Source organism: Rutidosis leptorrhynchoides, unplaced genomic scaffold (assembly GCF_046630445.1).
Source record: "Rutidosis leptorrhynchoides isolate AG116_Rl617_1_P2 unplaced genomic scaffold, CSIRO_AGI_Rlap_v1 contig389, whole genome shotgun sequence".
In the NCBI taxonomy this organism is placed as follows: domain Eukaryota; kingdom Viridiplantae; phylum Streptophyta; class Magnoliopsida; order Asterales; family Asteraceae; genus Rutidosis; species Rutidosis leptorrhynchoides.
In genome coordinates, this window is record NW_027266624.1 from 36,330 (window position 1) to 53,383 (window position 17,054).

Below are 17,054 nucleotides of genomic sequence, written 5' to 3' on the forward strand. Positions count from 1 at the left end.
GTTACCACTACCAGCACACACTCTGTAATTCAGCTCGATAAACCCTAGGATTTTTGGCTGCCTACACCATTCATTTCTCGGATTCAGGTGTGTATTACTGGGTTTTCCATTTAAAGTGATGGTTTTTAATACTGGGTTTTCCATTTTTTGTTATGTGCTTTCAAATTATACAGTAGTAAAATACTTGCTTTAATACGTTTGTGTATATTTTCTATCCCATGGGAATGTTTGTTTTTCTGTTAAGTAGTGATTTTTATAGTGATTGTGACACTGTTTGTGTAATTTGTGAAGGACCTGAGCTATAAAGATGGTGAGACCTTTGGGAGTGAAAAAGAGCAAGAAGAACAGAAAGAAGAAGGAGAAATATGATAGGGAAGAGGATTTTCAAGAAGAAACAGTAGCTGAAGAAAAATATGATGAAATTCTAGAAGCCAATAAGGCAGAGAAAGGAGAAGAAGTCGAGGCAGCTGAATTATCGGGTATCCCAGTTGCCCCAAGTGATCCAAACACTCGAAAACCCGGAGTAATTTTCATTCTGGAGAATGCTTCTTTAGAAGTTGCTAAAGTTGGAAAGGTTTGCCGATTCATAGACTAGTTTGATTTCTGTATTAATATTAGTCCCTGCATTTTTATCTGTTTTCTGTTTGTTTGTGTAGTATTTAATAAGGTTTTACTTGTGCAGAATTACCAGCTACTGAATGCGGACGATCATGCCAATTTCTTGAAGCGAAACCAGAAAAACCCTGCTGATTATAGACCTGACATTTGTCATCAGGTTAGTAAACTGAGGCTGCCATTCTGTTTTTGTGTATTTGTCTTGAATCTTTTGTGTTACTTGGAACCAAACATAACCATGCTATTGGTATTTTTAGGCTCTCCTATCTATTTTGGATAGTACAATAGCTAAGGCTGGGCGACTGCGAGCTGTGTATGTGAAAACTCAGCAAGGTAACCTTATCGAAGTTAAACCACATGTTCGAATTCCAAGGACGTTCAAGCGGTTTTCTGGACTCATGTGTAAGTTCATATTCCTCTCAAACCCTTTATTGTTCGTTATTCTTTGTTTCCGAGGTCTTATACAAAAACTGATTTTTTTCGTTTGAGTAACATGCAGTGCAACTTCTACAAAAACTGAGCATTACTGCAGTGGGTAAGCGTGAAAAACTTTTGCGCATGATCAAGAATCCAGTCACCCAATATTTGCCCCCCAACTCTCGCAAGATAGGTGAGTTTTGGTTTAGGGTTATTTTCTTTATATATTCACTATACTTTTCCGCTGCTGTTAGTTCATTTTAATAAATAAATAAATAAATAAAAATTGTTTTCTGTGCAGGTTTCTCGTTTAGTTCAGAGAAGTTAGTTAAAATTCGAAATTATGTGGATACTGTCGGCAGCAATACAGATCTCGTGTTCGTGGTATGTTCTGATTTTTTTGTGAAATTATGTTTTGATCCCTTGTTTAAAGTCTTTTGGAAATTATATCCGTGATTATACATTTGTTAATGCAATACAGGTTGGTGCAATGGCACATGGGAAAGTGGAGACAGATTATACAGATGATTTTATAGCAAGTGAGTTCATTTTTTACTGCTTTAGTCCATGACTTGTATTTGTCATATGTTATGACTTTCTGTTTTTGTTACTGACGATATAAGCTATGAAAATCACATTAGTCAAAAGTAATTAATTTAAATTGAATTTTCTAATCCATGAAATCATACCAGCATTTTAAAGTTGCATTGCAAAGTCTGATTGAAATTAACAATTCTGCTATGGTTTTTCATTCCATTTCCTTGTTGTGTGAACCTTTTTTCTTTTTTTTTTTTCAATGCCATATTCTCTTTAAAGATTTAACACTTGTTTAGTTATATGCTATAGCATGAACTTGTTACATAGTCTCAAAATTTTGGTATCTCATGTTTTGCCATATTTGTCTTTGCAGTTTCTAGTTACCCGTTGAGTGCTGCCTTCTGCATCACATCTATTTGCTTAGCACTGGCAGATAAATGGGATATCTTATAATCCTATTCTCATCGAGGGATTTTGTTTTATCTCCAATTTTGGCACTTAACATTCTCTTGTTTGTCCTCTGGAATGTATTATTTAATTATGTCTGAACAGTATAAATTTTGATAAATTGTTAATCATCTTAGGTTTGGTACCTAGTGAAAGATACAAGCTTTGATTAACAAGTAAATTTTAGTAATTTGATTTACAGATTTCTGCAAATATAAGTTGTACTTCTACTATAACAGTTCAGGTTTGAACTGTCACTGCACAAATCAACCGTTAAACATTAGCTGAAATTAAAGGCAAGGGGTAGAATTGTCACTGAATAAAAAGTTAAAAAGGATGGATTAATATATTCTTCCTTCACAAGATAACGAACTGTAAACGATGTAGGACGAATGAATATATTCTTCCTTCACAAGATAATTACCTGCAAACATGTAATAAGCTTCTTTGTTCACAATGGCATATTTGATGAGCTACCTTACAATGTGGTAACACTATTCTATATAATAAATACTACTCCCTCAGCCCCTAATTAATGTTGTTGGCCAACTGTTAACGAAAGCTGTTTCTTAAGGTTAAGGACTTCAATACCCTTTGAAGCCAATCGTTCCTTTAAAGTAGCCGCTGCTTCTGCGTACTTTTTGTTCATCATGTCCGACTCGTCCACAGCTTGTCTATATCGATGTTGAATAGCTTCTAGCTTATTCTTTGTTCCTCTAAGTCTCATTCTAACCTTTGCTTGTTCCTTTCCGCTCTCAATCTTATCCTACCCAAAGAAAAAAAAGTAAGCTGATAAAATTCTCAAAATACTACACATATCATATGTCGAAAAGTCATAATATTGACTTACCATGTGTGTCTTCACTTCATTGCTGGAAATTTGATCTGTCAGTTCTTGTATTTGAAGTTTAGCACTCAATAGCTGACAGTAAATAGTCATCTTAGCATCCAATTATTCCCCGAGCAAACGAGAAAAAATAACAATATCCACATACCTCATCTTCACATTGTTTTCTAACTAGCTCAACTTCGGTATGCCTTTGTTCTGCCATATTTGTTGCCAATTTATTTCTTTCCTCTGTCATGATAAGGAGCTGGCTCCTAACATTCTGTCAAGAAAGTGAGAATGTTGGGTTAAAATTCACGAATCTTAAAACAAAACAAGTACTTTATTACGAATTTGTAGGATATGGTAGTCTGCTGTAGTTTTCAAGTTTGGTCTGAATAATGCATCCAAACAGATACAAAACCTGAATGTCATTTGACGGATCTGATTTTCCATCCAACTCTCTGACACAAACCAGAAGATCGTCCCTTTCTTTGCTGAGAGAGATAAGCTCCTTCTCAAGCGCATCCACCTTCTCAGAACAACGGCAAAGCTCATCCGACTTTGTGTCCAACATCTTTGAGGAAGAATAGTCATTTACACCAGAAAATATATGAGCAAGTTAAATACAGCAGGCAGTTAAAAAAAAGTAGATGTGTCAAAAGACAAAGGTATATAGCTTACTTCCTGAGATTGTATACGCTCAGTTTCAGCATTTTCTAACTCATGTGTGAGTCGATCAATCTCTACAGACTGCTCCATCCTGCCACACATTACAGACAATCATTATATTATTAGACTAAATAAATAGTTTACGACAAAGATTCAAACCCAGAGAAAACAACTACAAGAAAGGATAAAGGGAAAAAAACCTGCAATTTTTCTCCAACTTCACCTCCTCCTCGCAACTATCCAATGTTTCCCTGAGGATCTTGTACTCGTCTTCATAAGAGTGCAGTTGATCCCTCACCTTGAATTTAGCAAGTTTATCTCCAAAATCAGAGCTCAGCAATAACAAATGTTCAATTACAAAAAATTAAATAGAAAGACAAGATGACTTTAAAATATATAAATTTATTAACATGTTCTTGTCAGAAGCATGTTTCAATAAGGTGGAACAACTAATTCCACATATAGCAAGCATTATAATCTTAAGCGGCTCTTTGATATATTTCTTTTTCTTATTTTCTTTTTCATGGTGATAAATTCAGCAGTAAGGAAATTGCAAATAGACTAGTTGAAAGTAGATATTGAATGTGTACCTCTAATATTTCCTTTGACAATGTCGTAATCTCTGCATTGTACTCCCTTGATTTTTCTTCTATGGCTTCAATTGAAGCCTTTTCCTTTGCACTCCATATAGCCTTTTCCTCCTCTATTTCCAAGAGAGAATCAGTAAGTTGCTGCAAATTCAGAGGCAAAACATGAGAACCAATGATACACAAAGAGAAAGCAAATCAAAACAGCAGATCAGCTAAAGAAAACAAGTTACCATTTTCAGTTCTTCCTTTTCTTCCAGCAATTTCTCAATAGAGCTTTCCAATTTCTCACGATTCAAATCAGATTCCTCCAACTTATACCTCTGGAGAGAAAATAACACACATAATAACATCAGCGCAGAAAAAAGAAGCCAAAAATCTTGACAAATCACAATACCAACAAAAGCTTACAAACCAGTTAACTGTGAGTATGAAATGAAGAAAGACTTACAAGTGATGAGATCTCTTCCTGCAGGTTAAAGAATTCAGAACTTGATTCACTAAACTTTTCCGACAGGCCATCCAACTCCATGACCAAATCTTCATTTCTGGCTTTAACCTCTTCCTTTTCTTGGTTGGAAGCTGCTAATTCCTCTTCCAAAGAGGCAATAGCTGTCTCCATTTCAAAGACAAGAACTTCTAGTTTCTTGTACTCATCCTAAATGACAGAGAGGGCAACAAACAGAAAGAAATTAAAAGATTCACAAGAAAACGAATATCCTTTTGGCAGAAAGGGAGACTGACGTCCTAAAACAACTACTAGATTGATGCAAACAGTAAGAACCTGCATTGTCTGGTCAAAAGAACCCTTTGTCCTCCTGGGGTCAAACAGTTTTGACCCTCTGTGACTGTCAGCAACCGAATCTCGTCTCCTACCAGCAAATGAATCACGTTTGCTAATATCCCGCTCAAGAAGTGTCTTCTGACTGTGCAGGCGTTTAACCTCTCTATCAGCACATGCTTTCTCACCCTACAAAAGGAAGAAAAAAGTGTATCAATATGTTGAATCATACAGATCACTAAACTGAAAGCCAAAAAATGTTGTCCATGCAGTTATGATGACACCTCAAGCTTGGTTCTATCTTGGATAGCATTCTTTAACTTAGATTCTGTCTCTTCAGTTTCGTCTTTGTTTTCTCAAGGTCTTTCCTCAAGTATTCCTTTTCCTTGGCCATTGAATTGGATGATAGAGATTGAATGTCCCTCTCGAGAATTTGAATATGATAAAGAAGTTCAGCTTTTTCCGCATCATGTTGCTCAGCAACCACCTGCCAAGAAACAGCGTAGCTGTCAGGATGGTCATTTCAGGCGCAAAACATGCAGATTGAAACAAATCAGACAAAGAAGTAAATAGCCTACTGTCAGGGAAGCTTCTTGATTTTGAGCATCTACTCTTAGTTCTTCCATCTCTTTCTGCAAATCAGCATATTTGTTGTAGAGAAGATGCTGCAATGCCAATAATGGAACTCTTAATTTACGCATATACATTTGAAGATTGATCAGAATATCTACCAATAAAAAAGAATTATTTATGTAATAAGATACCTTCTCGTTCTGAAGATCCAGAACTTGGCTTTTCACGCAACAACATAATTTTTCATAGTCACCTATGATTGATTTTTGTTCTTCAGAACATTGGCTCATCTCAGCTTTCACCTCCTGCATTAATAAGTATAAATTATAATTAAAGATAAATAGTGGTTTATGCATCAAATAAAGTCCCAAGAAATAGGACAAAATGACATAAAGTTGGCAGCTTAAGGATTGAGAAAATTAATTTCTGTAGCAAAAAAATAGTTTTAAGTAATGATTTGCAAAAACTCGTGAACTTACAGTGAACATGTCATATATGATAGAAAGACTGTGGAAAGCATCATCCAGAAGCAATGAGACGCTCTCGACTACTTCTTTAGAGTTATGAACTTCAGATATTATGTCGTCAACATCAATTGACTGCTAACCATGATCATTTTAGAAAGTGAAATTCTAAATCAGTTTCGTGATGTTGGATAATGAGTGCATTCAGACAGAGATAAACATTGTTAGCATATTTAGAATCAGAAATAAGAGAGATTTTCAGTCGGTTAACAGAAGCAAAAGATGCATACGTTAACTGTTACTTCAGATTGGCCAGAAGCAAGTTGTTGACAGGCGACCCTAGCCTCCTCTCGTGCAAGTCGAAGCTCTTCATGCAGCTGTAAAATTGTAAAACTCATGCTCCCTACCAGATCAAATAATAAACAATGAATCTTTACTCTTATTGGCATTAACTAAAATTACCGATTTAAATGTCTCCTGCGCACAAACATTCTGCCTCAGTGGCTAGCTCAAGAACACTATCTAAATTTTGTTGGCCGGATGACTTCTCCATCTCTAACACCTTAATCTGTCACGTAGCCAGCAAGTAGAAATAGCAAAGGACAATCATATAAATTATGGTTGCATGCAGTAGGACTGGTACCAGTAGATAAAATTTTGTGTACTCCAAACTAAGGATTTTTGGGGGGAAACTTAAAGAAAAACCTTCTCTTGCAGTTGCTTGATCACTAAAATAGCCTCTGAATTTCCATGGGTGCAGACAGAACTGTCTTTATATTCCTCATCATTAATGCAGCCAGCCTCAGCCAACTTTCTTTTCAAGCAATCAATTTGTATCTCACTCATAGTTTTCTGCATGATAAACAAATTATTGATAGATAGTAAACTAGAAATAAATAACGCTGATATGATGGCTCCAAGAAAGAATAATACCTCAGTTTCAGATTTCACGAGCAAATTTTCATACTCTGCTAGTAAGTCCTTTAAGTCACTGTCCCCTTGATATTTATGATGTAAGTCCGTTAATTCACTGTCCCCCTGATATACATAAACTTGTTAGTAATCCAAAATTTCATTAGCATGCATCTGAAGTAACAGGAAACAGAACAAACCATGGATAAGCATTTCTTCTTGACTGGATTTTTTCGCCTGTTTGTGACATGCACGAGAGCACAAGGATCAGGTAAAGTACAGTCATCCCTTGCAAGACTTTTATTATCTTCGTCTTTCATGCATGCATCTTCCTCGACTTCAGTTTCCATCAATGTGTCAAAAGCTAGGAGTGGTCCACTGACACGCCCAGGTCTAACTGATTTCACAGCAGAATTCTTTGACACCTAGGAGCACAACGTGACTGAGTCATCTACTGGAAGAAAAAATATCTGCCTCAACAAGTTATTAAGTTTCCAAGAACTTTGGCTTAATCATTATGATTAATCACTACGGACCACATCGACCAAATTATATATAGTCAATGCTCATAACTAATGAATACCAATCTCCTATAGATGAGGGATTTTCTGACTATAAATATAATTGGCTTTAGTGAACTTAAAACTAGATCTTTATTGCTGTAAATCATTAACTAAATAAAACAACTCATTAGAGAAATGATACAAGACAAACTACCTCTTCAGCAGTCCCACGCAAGAGATTACCAGGGCACCATGTAACCCGCCTCTTATTCTGCCACATTAAAAAGCAATTATGGACATTTCAAAGATAGCTAAGCAGAAAGATTCTGAAAACAGTAATGACAAGAAGAAAAGATAGATATAAAGTATTTGAAAGACAACAAAAAACACACATTCAAGTTCGACACAATATCCATCATATCAATCTTCAAGTAGATTGGAACCATTGAACTGACCACTGACCTTTTTTAACTGGTCACGGCTTTCATCTCTGCTTGAGTATAAAACCATTGAACTCAAGTTTTCAATTTTCTTTGCTTGCTCTTGCATTAATTTCTCATGCTCGGCTTGAGCTTTCTTTTCTTCTTCTAACTCCGATGCAATGCGCTCCCTCTCTAGTTCAGACTAAGAAACATTTTTTTTTTTTTGTCACATAAAGTATAAGCCACGTATACCACAAACATCAACTGAATATTCTAAGCCATACCTGTAGCAACATATTCCGCAAATTAAGGATCTCTCTTTCAAAATGTTCTGAATGAGAACCCTGATAACAAGAAAGAATAATAATAAACAAGTAAACAATACTGAGCTTCCATAAACATTATTCCAAGACTATTTTACATTAGGGTTCTGGCTGTGTTCAAAGAAACAAAACAATAAACATACCTGTAGTTTGGCTCGAAGATCCTCAATTTCTTTCTTTTGACGTTTCAACAGAGCAGCATCTGTTAAAATCTGACAGAAAGAAACAAGTTAACTCCAAAATTAACAACGCATGAGAGGCAATGGAGATCCATATGCAATGCCAAATGAGATAAATTATTAAAACATTTTAAATCATTTGAAATCAATGCAACAATTTAGGCAAAACTAAAACTGGAAAGAGGAGAGCAAGTAGAGAAAAACCTCATTCACATGAGCATAATTTGTGACACGTAATGCTCTGCTTGCAAACTGAAGACTGCTTTTTGTCTCATCAGCATGAATCTGCAATCAAAATTCAGCTAATAAAGACCCAATTCTAACAAACGATCAGTAATGTGATTCACAAGAATTGCAACAAACAAATGACAACAGCATTAAATTAAAACGTCATAGGTAATAGCCCACGATTCCACGAATGAAATTAAGTCCATAAAGAATTTCAGAATCACATATTGGGATGATACCTGAGCCAATGTGATATTGCAAATTATAGCAGTATTTGCATTGCCACCCAAAGCTGGCTGCAAAATACGTGTAAGTTTGCTATCTCGATATGGAACATGGCCCCTGCATCAAATATTTCAAAAAAATGACTTCATACAGAAAAGAAAAGAAAAATGATACGACATAGCTAGTGAGTGGACACTGAACCTACCCCTGACTTTCTGCACCTTCACTCAGTTTTTTAATCACAGTTCCAAGGGTCATCAAGCTCTTGTTGATATGTGAGCCCTCTTTGAGCCTCACACCTTCAGCACCAGTTTTTGCAGCTCGTTCTGAACCAGCAAGATCCACTAAGTTCTAGAAATCCAGCCAGAAATAATATAAGAGGAAAGGTAAATCCACGACGAACAAATTTAAAGACAATAATATATACAATATCTTGGACCTTTGGGAATCACATACCAGAACGGAAACACGAACAGCATCACAAGAACCACCACCATTGACTTCATCTTCAGTTTTTTCCCGACTCTCAATAATCTATTCAACTAAAACTTATAAGCCAAACGCAGATCTAAAAATATCCCATTATGAAATCAAAGAACTATAAACAAACATACCATGCGGAAAATTGTGTGGGATCTACTGCTGTACAAGTTCATATTGGTCTCACCAATATGCCGATGAGCTGAATTTGAAAAGGAATGAGTAAGTGTAATTTCACAATCAAATGTAAAGAGGCATGATTATTGACACACCATTTCCCATTTAAGAAACAAAATAATTCTTTTAAATGATTATTTAAAACAAACATAAAGCACCAAAAAAGAAATATAATACGCACTTTCTCCGAACTCCATGAAATCAAGGACTTGCTGAGGGGATGAGACAATTGCTTCTCGTAAGCCAGCAACATGTATACCTCGCTACAATTACAAAGGTACAATATACTAGTCAGTCAATATCTTCATTCAACGAAATGAAAGTAAAGATAATGAAGGAACTTAAGTACCTCGAGACTTTCATGAATCTGCAATTTCCGGTGCTCGGGAGCCAACAAATCATTTATTTCCTCATTATAGATCTCCATATATGACATCCGCAGAAGAAACTCTCGATCAACGTCCTAGAAGAACATGTAATCAAACATATCAAATATTTCCAGTTGCTTTCACGAAACATGTAAACTTTTGAAGAGACATCAGAATAACAAATTTTTAAAACTCATACTACCTCTTGTAAAATGTTAAATAAATCGTGTACCGCCAGTGGTATAACGCCAGGTTCAGCACCAGAGCCACGCATTGTATGCGTTTTCCCGCTGTTTGTTTGACCATAAGCAAAAACCGTGCCTGCAACAAATTTCAAAAATATAGAATCCAGAAACTAGTGTGAGCCGATTTTGTTAAATTAAAGTACAGTGGAAATGGAATTAATAGGCAAAGTTCTCAATAGCTCAAGAAAACAGCACCATTAAATCCACCGACAGCAGCAGCGACAATCTCTTTCGTACGAGCTTCATAAACTTGAGCTGTCTTACAATCTTCACTGAAAATCCGATCTAAAAAAACAATTTTCGTCCCAAATTAAAAATTAATAGACGGGAACTTTTAAAACTACGGAACAAAGGGACAGGGTGAGACTGAGATTTGAGAGAGGTACCGAAATCAAACTTGGAGGATGGATTGTTTTGTGGGAAAATGGAGTTGCCGGAGATTCTCCATGGACTCGTCCTTGCATCTTCTATGGAAAGCGGTCTCGATCGAACAGCAACGTGGATTCGGTCCATTTTGGCTCTTCTTCTTCTTCGACAAAACTGAGAAGACGCCTTTTTGAAAACTCCCGCCTAAGTATATTTTTGTTTTACTAACTTCTACAGGCGCCGGATTCGGAAGAAAGTGAAGAAGACTGGGAGTGACGCGCGTAAATTAATCTTTTACCCTTAATGTTTACCCATTTCGACTTCTTTGACCCTTCAATTATATTTTAGTCTTATTAAACCCCTACTATTTTCGAATTGGTCAAAATAAACCTTACCGGTACTTGCTATGTCAATATTGTCAACATAACTTGGCTTCGTTTTTTGTCTATTTCGCTTTGAAGTAGACGAAGAAAGAAGTTTTTCAAGAAACTGCGAGCTTCAGGTCAACTTCCAAACGTGACCACTTTGTTGGATGGTTCTGGAATTTAGAAAGAGGCAGTTGTATTCGTTTAAATCGATGCAAGACGATGGTTTATTTAGCTCCTTGTATTGTATGGAATGCTTTGATAAAAAATCTGGTCAGCTTCAAGCTGGAGAGTATATAGTCAGAAACAAAGCGTGGTCCGACTCTATTTGTTCCATGCCCAACTCTCTTGTCTCTATTGCGCGCCAGAACATAGCCGAGCTCCATTCTGTTTCGTCCAGGTCTAAGCAACATCTTCTTACAAACCAAAATAGGACTAGGAATTGGGCTCGTCCTCCTGAAGGCATCGTTAAAGTCAATTGCGACGCGGCCATCTTCTCGAATTTAAACAAATGGGGTATAGGTAAGCTTTATTTGGCTGAAGTACTTTGCTGCCAATTTGCATATGTGGATGGTATACCAGATATTTATTTAGCTGAAGCAACTGCAATTCTCCATGGGATTTATTTGGCTCAATCAGTCGAAATTTCTAGAGTTCTCTTTGAATCAGACGCCCTGGTTGTCATCAACGAAACCAGCTACTCAAACTGTTGGTTTTTGTCTTGTAGGAAATAATACTAATGATTAAATAGTTTGCATTAGGCTTTACATTTTGCAAGTTTTTGTACACTCCTAGGAAAAACAATCCTCTCACTCATTCACTTGTTAATTTAAGAATGAAATGGAGAGGCCGGTCGCCTCTCTCCTTGTATCCTATTGCCGATTCTGATTGATCAATGAAATCCCATGTTAACATCCAAAAATATATACTACCTCCGTCCCAAAATAGATGTAAATTTTTCAATGCAAATTGCATGTAAAAATTTGCATCTATTTTGAGACGGAAGTAGTATTATAAAAATGAAATACTCCATTCGTCCTAGCATAGTTATCGTTGGTATAATAATAGAGAGATACTACTCTACATAATCCGCTTGAATGTTTGTTTCATGCTGCTACTTTTACGAACCAGTAATTGTGGTTTTACTGAAATTGTTTTGCTGGTTTTGCTACTTCTCTAGCATAGGAAATCTTGGAACACAATCAATGGCGAAATGAAAGTCTTTCCCCACATTATATTTAGAAGGACGATTCAGGACAAGAATTACTCTAAGAACAAAGGTACAAACAACAAGTCAACTCCCAGAGTGAGAAATGATGATTGAAAGATCTGAATTCGTGGAATTTATTTATCTGACATTCCAGTCATAGCATCGTAGCCTGCCTTTCATTCTCTCTCTCACACACACAAGCATACAGATTAGAAAAACAGAAGAATATACAACAGCCTCTTACAAAAAAAAGCTAAAGAAAGCTGTACAAGATCGAAACCGTCCTCCTCCAAGATGGTTAGTTGACTACTAGTAGAACCTTGTATGTCAAACCTTGACTCCGATTCTTTGAGCAACCTGTATCACACAACCAAGACAAGGAAACTAATTCAAGAAATGTCACATTGACCATGAGTCAGCTGCATCTAGTAATGTCATATTATTATTATTGGCATAACAATATTTTAGCCATGTGTTTAAGCCAAAATCCGAAAATAGTCATGGGATAACATTATACAGAGGAATTCCATCTTGAATTATATATAAACCTTTTGCAGATTGAAAACAAACAAGGGCACTCCACATTCACTCTGCACAACACTCATCTCCTATCTTGCCAAAATTGAATTAATTGAAGTTGGAAAATAAGAGACTGCCTGCCTCCATAAAGGACTGGACAAAATCCAGAATTTTCAAAGTCAACATGAATTATTTAATTAAGAGCATTAATTACCTCCTTGAACGATTGGACATCACTTCCCCAAAGCCAGGCATCACAACCAGCGTCTCTGGCACCCCATAAATCGTTTCTACGATCATCCCCAACATGTACAGCATCCTCAGGTTTCACTCCAGTAAATCGCAAGCTTTGAGAAATATTGTTGGATTTGGTTTTTCTGCTGCAACCTATTTTTTAAAAGAAAAGGGAAAACAAAACAAAAATAAGCACAAAGTTGGACTTGGAAGTGGCGACATACAGAATTACTTAAATAATTGTGAAGACTTACTTCAGCAGAACACGCAATGGCATCAAACCAGTGTTCACAATTCAAAGCACGCAAGACAGGTCTCAGACGAGTATCAAAGTTCGATACAACGGCTATTTTCACACCTGCTTTTCTAAGAGCCTGAAATACCTTCTCGGCTTCAGGATCACAAAGGTGCCAAGCCTTCAAAACAAAAGTTTGGTTAAGATCTTATTTTATCCCACAAACATAAGTCACTATAAAAGGTGAAAGTTTAAAGACTAATGAATCTTACCTTATTGGTGGTATAGTAGTTATATAGTTCTTCAAAATACTGAGAATCTGAGCAGCCCGTGGACGAACTGACAATATATTGCCAAAAGGGTTTCCCATCATTGACATATCTATGACAAAGACAATATTCACATTACTGGAGAACCAATGAAGGAATACACCAAAAATTCCGAGAATCACACAAGAGAATACAGATTTCCAGTCAGATTTCACTTGTGAATATGCAGATTTTTTACCAGGTCATAATACAATACTGTAGAAGACAGCAATCAACAAACCACCAAATCTTTATCCAACCAAAAAAGGAAAAAGATGACAATCATTTATCTCACTAAACAAGTGGACATTATATACACATGAAAAGGTGGTCCTTTCTTTAACTTTACTTTTCTTCTCTCCACTAAAGCTGGGGAATTTTGAAATCAACAAAATTGTTCTCATGGAAACTATGCAACAAATGATTATACAAAAGAAAAAGGAAACCAAAGGAATGAAAACAGAAAAGTTTTATACCTGAGACGAGATCTACCCCATGGTTGCTGATATGCCCACCTGTATCTGTTCAAAATCTCTGATTCTGTATATGCCACTCCGTATTTCTCCCCTATCTCTCTATATATCTGCACAAATACCCCAAAACAATACGCATAAGCATCAAATCGAGTCATATGAATTAAGAACAACACAAAAAGTAACAAATACAGTAAATTCATAACCCAAATGAATAAAATTGGTTGAAATTGGAGGGAAAATGAATATACTGTAAACCAATATACTTCAAATGCCATAAAAATTAGTAAAACACATGTTCATAACAAGCAAACAAACAAAAACACTGAGAAGAGAAGGAAGACCTGAGGCCATGGGTTGAGAAGGAATAACAAGGGTTCCAACAGCATCAACAAGCAAAGCCTTATGAGTGATTTCTCCATATAGAGATTTTCTGTAATCTAGATAATCCTTGGCTCCCCATATCTCCAACGGAGATTCCTTGCTCACCGCTGCCGTGGCCACGGCGGAAGACGAAAACGGGTCGACCCGGATCCGAGAAACGATGTTGGATACTGGAGTGAATGATGATGATGACGGGGAAGAAGAAGAAGATAAGAGGAGTCTGGAGATTTTGCTTCTCAAGGCCATTGATGATGAAAATGATGCATGCACATTCCCAGATACTTCTTCTCCTTTGCTTTGGCAGGATTACAATTCGTTTCTGGTTTTTATTTTTCTTGGAACTTGAGTTTCACTGATTGTTGGTTCAGTCTGGTTTTTAAATAGGCACTGGAAAAATTGGAATTTCTTCGTTATGACAGTTTCACCCATCATCTTTACTTTAAGTCTTTATTAGCCCTTAAACTAATAAAAAAGCATTTATTAACCCTTGTATTCTTTTATTTGTAATGAAAATGTCCCCGACATTTGAGTCATTTTCATCGAGATGGATGTTTTTTAATGTGGAGATTATATTCTTCTTCTCTATTTAATTATTTTTGCCTACTTTCTTTCTCGTAGTGGTGGTTCAACATCACGGAATGATGCTTCATGCATTAGTGTAAAAGTAAAAAAGAAATTAAAATTTACTAATTTTATATTGAACTAGAACAGGAAGTTGATGGATCGAAATTGGTAGTTCACGATTCATAAATAGGTCCAATATACATGTGTTATTAAATTGTTTGAATAATAGTCGAGAAGACTTTATGAGCATTGAACATTTTTACAAGAAGACGTAAAAATATTCTAGAAAAAAAATTGATTCACGTGTGACATCAGCTACATTATTTTCACATTCTAAAGTCAATAATTCAATTCTTCAATGTCATTTTTTATTCTATTGAATATTTGAATCGATATAAATGGTTTATATCGTTGTGATAAAAAGATATCTTGTAGGTGCAAGTATAATTGATTTTCGTTAAGGAGTCAAATATGAAATTAAATAGTTTAAGGAGCTATTGCTCGTATGTAAGAGTCGTTAAGGTGTGTATATTGCAAGCAATGGCTAAAAGACAAAGGAACGAAATAATGAGTGCAGATGTGGCATACGACGAAGGCTATTGTAATCCACCACGTCAGCAAAAAAACCATCGTCCGTATCCGGCCCATTACCGTGTAACGCAGCTATGGGACCCACTCGATTTCTTCCACTGGGGCCCAGACTAAAAATAAATCATACTCTGAGCCACTACTTTTGTTTGCTAATTTTTTGTTTTTTTATTACTACTACTACTTTATTATATTTTCGAAAATTTTGACTTTAGTAGCTACTCTTTATTGGAGCAATAATAATAAGATAAAAATGTTAATGCAAGAAACAAAAGGTCCGCCTGCACTAGTTGCCACGAACTTCTAAATAAAATTAGATATTTGCCGAAAAAATAAATCAGTGATTGTTTTTGATAGTGAAGTAAATAAATCAGATAAGAGACAAAATTAAAAACAAGTGAAAAAATCTAATATAAAGGCGAATTCATCATACTATATTAGTCTCTCTAGAGATGGATCTATGGTGAGTAGAAGTTGGGAGAGCAGCAGGAGCTATGATTTAAAAGGTTATCAATATTATTGTCGTAATATAAATTAAAAAAAAGTTTATTTATTATAATAAAGAAAGATATATACTTATAATAATTTTAATACTTTTTTATAATGAGTAATTAAAAAAAATTAAAATAACAAAATATGAATAATTAAAATAAATTTTTTAAAATTAAATTATTTTTTATCTAAAAAAATCGTAATGCGATATAAATTAAATATTTATAGAAAATATATAATTTATTTATTAAAAATATTATATATGATATTTTGATCTTATACTATATATTTTGATATATTATATTCGATAAGTTTAACAATGAAATTGTGATTTATTGGTATTTCTATAGTACATTAATTTACATATAATATGGCTTAAATTGACGGCTAGATTTCTCATCCGTCCGTCTATACTAATGCAAGATACCTCATCCGTACGTCCGTCTATACTCTATACTAATGCAAGATACGAGTGTTCATGCATACTGTGTAGGCTAATTTTTTTTGAAGATTGTATATATGCTAATATTGAAAAAAAAAAATATCGGGTCCTTTTGATTATCGAAAAAAAAATATTGGGTCCTTTTTAAAAATCGAAAGTCGTTATTTTGAAAACGAAATTAGGGTACTCATAGATTTTATTTTATTTTTTAGTAAGACTTTAGCTATTTCGTTTCTAGAAAACGAAAGTCTTTTGCATTAAAAAAAAAAACCGAAGTCTTATGCAATTTGCTTGGTTGAATAAAGTCTTATTTTAATTAAGGGTGTAGTCGAGTCATCTTCCAATAATTACAATCATTTTGGTTTTTTAATTCATCTTTTCAAACTCAATGCAACGTAAATACAGACAAGAAGAACCTAACAGCCCATTGATATTTTTTTTTCAGTTTCCATTGATTTTGTGAAATAAATATATATAATACTAGAATTAAAATAGAGAATTTACCATGCAATAACACAACTGATCGAACGTGGCATCATTGGGACTGATCAACTTGAATTTAATTAAGGTAAGGTATAAATAAATGCTATACATGTGGAGTACATTCTGCAACCTTATAAAAAAAATAAAAAATAAAAAAATCGTAGGTTTTTTATTTATAGGAATCTATATAAGTTTATGTCTGAGGATGGCCATCGACTGCGAAGATATTTTTGTAAGAGAGAATTGTACTATATATACATATTTATTGGCTCCTGAAAGTGGGTGCATTATTACTATTATTATTATCATCATCATTATTATTCAGTGGGTGGACATAACCTAATCTTAAATTACTAGTATGTACTTTCAAAAAAAAAAATACTAGTATGTCACGTGACTAATGACTTCAT

General features: G+C 35.0%; 2 protein-coding genes and 1 pseudogene across 2 annotated transcripts; 1 reads left to right on the forward strand and 2 right to left on the reverse strand.

The window, feature by feature from the left end:
* Positions 1–307: 307 nt before the first annotated feature.
* On the forward strand, positions 308–2,022 carry LOC139883360 (uncharacterized). Its single transcript, XM_071867545.1, has 7 exons — positions 308–574; positions 683–775; positions 873–1,017; positions 1,115–1,225; positions 1,334–1,416; positions 1,514–1,571; positions 1,943–2,022. The coding sequence occupies exons 1-7, from the start codon at positions 308–310 to the stop codon at positions 2,020–2,022; spliced, it is 837 nt and encodes a 278-aa protein (XP_071723646.1).
* Positions 2,023–2,548: 526 nt separating this feature from the next.
* On the reverse strand, positions 2,549–10,494 carry LOC139883365 (kinesin-like protein KIN-7O). The gene is given in 35 exon segments (XM_071867549.1): positions 2,549–2,782; positions 2,867–2,938; positions 3,012–3,125; positions 3,267–3,377; positions 3,473–3,605; positions 3,715–3,812; positions 4,105–4,245; positions 4,335–4,424; positions 4,553–4,759; positions 4,886–5,071; positions 5,167–5,219; positions 5,222–5,369; positions 5,461–5,547; positions 5,647–5,760; positions 5,935–6,057; positions 6,216–6,296; positions 6,382–6,414; positions 6,416–6,487; positions 6,625–6,771; positions 6,853–6,917; positions 7,028–7,256; positions 7,549–7,605; positions 7,797–7,958; positions 8,041–8,100; positions 8,223–8,291; positions 8,463–8,543; positions 8,726–8,828; positions 8,917–9,062; positions 9,168–9,245; positions 9,326–9,393; positions 9,550–9,631; positions 9,718–9,831; positions 9,939–10,057; positions 10,177–10,266; positions 10,368–10,494. Coding segments are annotated over 35 exon segments (3,894 nt in total).
* A 1,755-nt stretch (positions 10,495–12,249) lies between these two features.
* Positions 12,250–14,321, reverse strand: LOC139883359 (uncharacterized; annotated as a pseudogene).
* Between the last annotated feature and the right edge of the window lie 2,733 nt (positions 14,322–17,054).